Raw genomic sequence first — 8113 nt, 5'->3', positions numbered from 1 at the left:
GAAAAAATGTTTGTGTCATCATATTTAAAATAGATGCAATCAAGATTTGCCTTTGTTAAGAACATTTACCATCTTATTAAAATGAAGATTATACTTCATAGCAAAAACGCATGCTTAAATGTTAAATTTTAATTAAGGTCCAAAAAATTAACTGCAGCTTTTTTTTTTTGGCCATTACCACTTAGTCCCCTTCTACTACACTTCTTGAAATCACCACACTGTTGTCCATGTCCATAACTCCTTTTTCCTTTTTGTTCTCTACAACTTTTGTTTTTAGTCAAGTACAGCTTTAAAAAATGAAAGTATGGAGTCAGATTTTACATGATTCAGATGAAAAATATAAACATTATTTTATTTTGTACTCAAAAGAAAATTAATTCCAACTGCTATTGGGGAATATATAAGGAAGAAAAATAACCAAGAAAAACAAGTCTTAATGGAATCTTAGTATGTTTATCAAACTGGTAGCTGTAAAATGAATATACGTGCTACCACGAATCAAGTGTTTTCAGAACTACTTGATTTGATTTTTTTAGTTGTTGTTAAATGCAGTAATTATGCTTCATTTTTTTCAAATTATGCTTAGTTTTGTATTTTGTTTTCCTTGTGAAATTCTTCCTTTATACAGTTAACACAGTAGTTATAGCTAGCTAATATAACAGTTTGCCTTTTTAAAATTTTGTGCAAAAGTTTATGTATTCAAAATTACAGTATAATTTGCAGTGTTGGAAAAATGAAAGTTTTTGTATGTATCACAGCAGTTATGCTTCTAAGCTTAATATCAAAGAGTAGTTGTAGAATAGGAAATGAAATTAAATTGTATGTGGCTTGGAATATATGAGTTAAAAAAAGTAAATACATATGTTTTGGTCATATTGCCTTTATAATCAAGTTAAATCTTTGCTTTAGACATAAACTTCCCTTGCCTTAGAAAAACACCTAATTTAATCCGGAATTCTAGCTGTTCTATACAGTAGCAGCTAAAAATAAATGAATTGGTTGAGATTTATAAACTCAGATTTATTTACCACAGCTATGCTTATATTTTTTTAATTTTATATCCCTTTTTGGGAAACATTAAAATTAATTTCTGCTGTCTTATTAGAAGAGAATGATGTTGATAGATGTTTCAAGTTTTTCATTTCAGATCTAATAATTGATCTTATTTGCTGTAAGATGTATAAACTGCACTTTTCGATTGGAAAAAGGATGTTTCAACTTTAGGTCAAAAATAGTGAATTACTCTACTTCATAAAACATTGTATTCTGAAGTTCCTGGATCATTCTTTCTTGATAAAATTGTATGCAAAGCATTTAGTCATGAACATTATTTGAATGTTACAGCTTCTGTGTTATCATTTAAAAGAAAGTTACCAAGATGGATTTCAAGGGGAAAATTACTGTTTTTCTAAAAATTACTAAAATATTGTTTTGCCATTAAATATATTAGAATGCTACTACTCTGCCATTAAAACATTTTTATGCATGTATTAAAAAGTATATGTATGCACTTTACAGAGTATTTCAGGTTTCAGGTTTCAGACAACTTATAACCAATAACTTATCTTTAGTGTTCTTTAGAGCTGAAAGAATCACAAATGATTGAAAATAATTAAGTATATAGTTTAAAGATGGCACGTGTTCAGAAGTTTAAAATAGTCTTTGCATTTGACAGTAAGAATAAAAATTCCTCCAGTGTGCCTTTTTCAGCTAACTTATGACCAGCACTGAAAACCTTGAATGTGTTTATTAAATATTATACTGTGGATATAGGCAAAATAATACAGAATTTGCAGTAGGGTCTTGATAGTAAATTCTAAAATACTTTTATACCAGAAATACAAAGCAGAAAAGCAACCATATACATATACATCCTATATTCTTAATCACTTTGAAGATGCATGGACTGAACTCAGCTGCTTTGTTTGCGTACCTTACATAGCCAGGCCTCCTGCAGCTAGAGGTTCCAGTGCTCTCTTTGCTTATACTCTTATTTTAAAATATGAGGTAATATTTCCTGGAAGTTCAACTTGTTAGGGTATTTTATCTGGATACAGTACCTCCTTAATAAGGCTATCATTGGAGCCATTACATGGGAAGGAGGAAAAAGTTGAAAAACTGTATTGGCATAGAAGACAAACTTGGTTTAGTTCATAATATTTTTTGTGGGTCTTTTCCTAGCTGTAAAAAATTCAGGCTAGTAAGTATCTCTTTGCCTAAAGTCCAACAAGGCAGTTTTAAATAATTTATTGTTTTTACCAAATTTCTAAGGGCTCTTTTTCTTACCAAGCTTAATTGGTAAGAAAATTAAGAGGAAGAAAATTATCATTTCTTCCTCTTAATTGGAGGAAATGTCTGGAAACAAGTAAACATTCTTTAGATCGTATTGTAAGCCTTATTATTAACATTGTACCTGAAATGATAGGTCATTTTGCCTCACTTATTGCCAAAATAGCCATTTCTAAGTTCAGGAAATTTCAATGTAACCTAACAACATTCTTATTGTATTTCATTTTAGATTGTAAGCTCAATGTCAGGGACACTATATTGCTAATTATATAGCAGCTTTTGCAGTATACTCTTGGTACTTAATAAATGTTCATAATTAATAACAGTGTTATGCATTGTTTAATTTGAATGGCTTTGAACCTAGAACTATGAGAAGACAGGGTTAACATTTAAGAAAGCCTTTTTGGTATAAACCTAGGTGTCCATTGATGGATGGATAGATAAAGTATGGTGTATGCAGTGGACTGTTAGTCATAAAAGAAGGAAATCTTGCAATTTGCAACAACATAGATGGATCTTGGATTTGGAGCATATGTTAAATGAAATAAATCAGACACCAAAAGACAAATACCATATGATTTCACCAATATGTGGAATCTAAACAAAACACAAAAACAAAAAAACAAGCTCATAGATACAAGGAAGAGATGGTGACTGCCAGAGATGGGAGTAGGGTGTGGGTGATATGGGGGGAGGGGATTAAAAGGTACAAACTTCCAGTTATAAAATAAGTCAGGGGGGTGTAATGCACAGCATGGTGACTGTAGTTAATGGTAATACAGTCCATGTTTAAAAGTTGCTAAGAGAGTAGTAGATCTTAAAATTTCTCATTATAAAATAAATTTGTAACTGGTGATGGATGTTAACTAGATTTATTGTAGTGGCCATGTCACAATATATACAAATATAGAATCATAGTACACCTGAAACTGATATAATATTATATGTCAATTATATATAAGTTTTTATGAGTTTCACATTTTAAAAAAAGCAAGGCTTTTTAAACTTCAGGGTTTGTTTGGTTATTTTAGGAACACGGTACTCTTTCTAAATCCATGAAAAATATCAAATTAAATTTCTTTAGAGAAAATTCACAAGGCAGTTTCCACAAATACTGTCTTTTTTATCCTCATTAGTGGCATACTCATTCAGTCCTTATTTTTATTCTCCAATAAGTTATTTTGCTCCCACTGTTTAACAAAACAAATAAACAAACAAACAAAAAAGGCATTTTAAACCTCTGGCAGTCACCATCTCTTCTTTGATTGGAGAATTTTAACGTTTTAGATTTATCATTGTAAAACCAAGGACAATTTTATAACTTTTAAAAAACATCTATTTTTTGAGTTACTTTTTATTCATAGATTTATGAATCTATGAGTTACTTAAAATCCTTCCCACCTTTAGAGCAGAGGATTTGCAGAGGGATGTTAAGTAGGTCCTGTTTCCCTTGGCATGTGTGTGTATAAGATGTATTTATGTGTTTGTATTTGTAAAAATTCAAGTATCCTTGAATATATAGTACAAACATTCATGTGTATGAATAAAAGAAAATGATCTGGTTACTATGAATGATAATAGGCCAAATTTTAGAAGCACATAGAATGGTGGTCGAGTCTTCCCACTATTCACCACAAATTTTGATAGTTTTCAATTTTTAAAAAAAATTCAGATGTTTACTTAAACAGGACACTCTACTTGAAGGGAAAACTATCTAGGATTCACTTTTTTTAGAGTAATTTATCCCTCCTTAAAGACAGATTTTCCTACATGTAAGAGCTATGTATAAAAAAAAAGTTATAGACTCCCAACCAAGAAGGAGGTGTAAGGATACACTTTGCCTCCTTGCACAACCAAAAGGACAACAAGTTTAAAACCAAAAACTAACCAGAACTGTCAGAAAATCAAACTGTGTGAAAGTTCAACAACCAAGGAGTAAAGAAACATTCGTCCAAACTGGTAGGCAGGGCAAAGACAGGCAGCTGGGGTGGAGAGAGCTCACAGCAAGGCAATGGCTGGTGGACCTGGCAGTTTCACATTTGTGTGCAGCTAAACCAGGAGGAACAACTGGGGAGCAAGACAGACTGCACAACCCAGGTGAAATAAAGCCTCAACACCTCTCTGGCAGTAAAAACCTGTGGGGGTTGAGGTAGCAGGAGAAATTCCTAGCCTTATAGGAGAGTTTGTTGGAGAGACCCACAGGGTCCTAGAATGTACACAAAACCACCCACCCAAGAATCAGTCAGCACCAGAAGGGCCCAATTTGCTTGTGGGTACTGGGGGCAGTGACTGAAAGTGGGCTGAAAGCTAAGCAAGCAGTGTTGTTCCCTCCTTGACCCCTACCTCCACACAGCACCACAATGCAGCAACGTGGGTTGCCCTGCCCTGGTAAATACCTAAGGCTCTGCCCCTTAGTACCTAAGAGGCTCACCAAAACAACAATATATATATATATATATATATATATATATATATATATATCCCAAATGAGAAAACATTAAAGTTTCAGAAAAATACAACTAAGCAATGAAGAGATAACCAAGCACTCAGATGCAGAGTTCAACACACTGGTAATCGGTATGCTCACCGAAATGGTTGAGTATGCTTGCAAAATAGAGAAAAAAGTGAAGGCTGTGAAAAATGAAATAAAGGAAAATGTACAGGGAACTAACAGTGAAGGAAAGGAAACTGGGACTCAAATCAATGGTTTGGAGCAGAAGGAAGCAAACATTTAACCAGAATAGGATGGAGAAATAATTCAATAAAATGAGGAGAGGCTAAGGAACCTCCAGGACAACTTTAAATGTTCCAACATCCAAGTCATAGGGGTGCTAGAAGAAGAGGAAGAGCATGAAATTGAAAAGTTACTTGAAAAAATAATGGAGAACTTCCCCAATCTGGCATTTCAGGAAGACCCCAAAACTCAGAGAGTCCCAAAGAAGTTTGACCCAAGGAAGCATGAAACTAGGCACACCATAAGTACATTACCAAAAACTAAAGATAAGAGAATCTTAAAAGTAGCAAGAGAAAAGGAGACAGTTACCTACAAAGGAGTGCCCATAAGACTGTCAGCTGATTTCTCAGACCTTGCAGGCAAGAAGGGGGTAGAAAGAAGTCATGAAAGGCAAGGACCTACATCCAAGAATACTCTATCCAGCAAAGCTGTCATTTAGAATGGAAGGGCAGATAAAGTGCTTCTCAGATAAGGTCAAGTTAAAGGAGCTCATCATCACTAATCCCTTATTATTTAAGAAAAAGAAGATCAATAACATGAGCAGTAAAATGACAACAAATTCACAACTATCAACCTAAAAAAAAGCAAACAACTAGAACAGGAACAGATACATGAAAATAGAGATCATATGGATCTCTATTGGTTATTAGCACAGAGAGGGAAGAGGAGAATGGGATGAAACATACTGAAAATAAGAGGCATAAATGGTAGGTAAAAACTAGTGTGAGGTTAAAAATAGTAAGGGAAATGGAGAAGCCAAAGAACTTAACATGTATGACCCATGAATATGAACTAAGGTGGGGGAATGCTGGTGGGAGGCAGGGTACAGGGCGGAGAGAAATAAAGAGCAAAAACTGGGACAACTGTAATAGCATAATCAATAAAATGTTTTTTAAAAGTTATAAAATTGTCCTTGGTTTTACAATGATAAATCTAAAATGTTAAAATTCTCCAATCAAACAAAGAAGAGATGGTGACTGCCAGAGGTTTAAAATGCCTTTTTTGTTTGTTTATTTGTTTTTGTTAAACAGTGAGAGCAAAATAACTTACTGGAGAATAAAAATAAGGACTGAATGAGTATGCCACTAATGGAAAGGGTGGTATTTTCACAGAGCCAGTGTTTTCCCCCATCTAATCTCCATTTGATGTCCATCAACATACCATTTGGCTGTCTAGTTTTAAAAAGTGCAAATGCTTGTGCACACACATCAAATACCTTATGTATCTTATTGTACATAAAGTACAATAAAGGAAAGAGAAGGGGGAAGTGAAGGAATAGAAAAATCAGTAGCATACTGTAGTTGTCTGAATGTTGTGGAACCAAACAGCAGTTTTCTCAGAATGTCTTGGTCTGGAGGACCAGAGTTCTCTACTAAAGTAGCAAGTTCCTTTTTTAGTGAACACTTCCTGTCTGCTGCTGGAACACACCAATTGCATCTTTATCCTCCATTTCCAGCTGTGCAGGTGTGTTTGCTTCATTGATTAGCTGCCCATCAAATCGCATCTTGATCTGCTTCATTGACAAACCCTGTCCTGCACCGTAGGCTTTTGTTTTTTAGTGTCATATTCCTCTATGTCTCATACTGCACCCCAGAACCGTCCTGCCCTGCCACCTTCAAGTTAATATGATCATTCTCAGTCTCTACCCCTTTCTTGGTCTTTTCGTCACACATGGTAAGTACTAGAGTGTCCTCAGTGCTGCTTCATAAAAGATGCATCAGGTCTGCACCCAGCGAGCACACAAGCAGTACTAGCACCAAATAACCAAATAACCAAAAATAGCATCAATAAATATCAGCTATCAGCTATGTCAGCTATCTCTCACCGTTAGCTTCTAGTAAGTAGAGGCCATGGGTGCTACTAAACATCTTCCAATTCATAAGACAGCCCCACAGCAAAGAATTATTTGACCACAATGTGAACAGTACCAAGACATTTCGTAAACCACTTTTGTGTTCGATCAATTACAGCACCTTCTACTTACAATGCACAGATCTGTTTTTGTGTTTCAGTTCGGTTTTTACCTTTCTTGAAATAAAGCATAATATGCTGAAAATGTTGCATGTCCTCTTCCATCTTCAATATTAAAATGGGTGCACAAAAATTCACCAATTTTGATGTTCTTTTTTAATGCACACTGATACATGACAGCCGTCACAATACAATTGAACCGAAAAAAAGTTTTGAATGAAGGTAAAGACAACTAAGCACTACTGAAAAACTAAACAAAGTTTTTGGACAACCCGATACATCGTTCAGCAAGCCTTGAGTCACTGTGTGTGCTGGGAATATAATGCTCAGTGTTAGTGCATTCCTCTTTTTGTGCTTCATCCTTCCTGGCTCTTCAGCCTCCTTAAGTGGAGGTCCTGGAGACTCTGTCTGATTTGAGTCTTGCACTTCTTCTCCTTCTCTTGGCAAGTGCAAAGTTTTTACTTCCTCTTGTCCAGGTAGGGGGAAGAGGTAATTACAAAACGTGGAGAGTATTTATGATTGAGTATGGGGTTTTGCAAGATCACAACAGCATCACCACCAGCAGAGTGGGGTGGGGGGGGGGTGGGGGGAAGGGAGGGAAGGCTTCTTAGAAGAGCCATTTTGGAGACTTCTACCAAGATGGAGGCATAGGTGGAAACACTGTGCCTTCTCCCACAACCAAGTTTGAACACAACAAAGGTTTGGAGAACTAGGATACACCCAAAGACCAGAAAACGGAATTATACGGAAGCCCAACAACTACGAACCGTTCAACGGGGACGGTAAGAGAGGCGGAGCCAGCAGCGGAGCTGGGTCGGGGCAGGACAGATCCCCCGACCTAGGCGCACAGCCAGCCCGGAACCAGTTGGGGTGTGGGGCAGACTGACCGCGGTCGCACATTCTCGCACAGTGAGACGGACCACACAGGCCCCAGGGGGCGAACCCAGTGGTGGAGGGCTGACGGCGGTGGCACACTCGCATGCAGCGTGGGCCTGGTGATGGTGGTGGCTGCGGCGCTGGGGCCGTGGCAGCAGGCAGCAGACGGGAAGCCATTGTCCCTCTTTGATCCCGCCCCCACATACAACGTCACAACCCAGCGACTTAGTTGCCCTGTTAGTG

The 8113-nt window shown here is 36.5% G+C and overlaps 1 protein-coding gene across 1 annotated transcript; it reads right to left on the bottom strand.

The window, feature by feature from the left end:
- Positions 1-6370: 6370 nt before the first annotated feature.
- Positions 6371-6696, bottom strand: LOC118974212 (small ubiquitin-related modifier 3-like). The gene is given in 2 exon segments (XM_037027596.1): positions 6371-6573; positions 6575-6696. Coding segments are annotated over 2 exon segments (279 nt in total). The 3' UTR covers positions 6371-6416.
- Between the last annotated feature and the right edge of the window lie 1417 nt (positions 6697-8113).

Source organism: Sturnira hondurensis, unplaced genomic scaffold (genome assembly GCF_014824575.4).
Source record: "Sturnira hondurensis isolate 20B ecotype Veracruz unplaced genomic scaffold, ASM1482457v3 Scaffold0001304, whole genome shotgun sequence".
NCBI lineage: Eukaryota > Metazoa > Chordata > Mammalia > Chiroptera > Phyllostomidae > Sturnira > Sturnira hondurensis.
The sequence above is the reverse complement of the archived record's forward strand: the minus strand, read 5'-3'. Positions and strand labels throughout refer to the sequence as shown.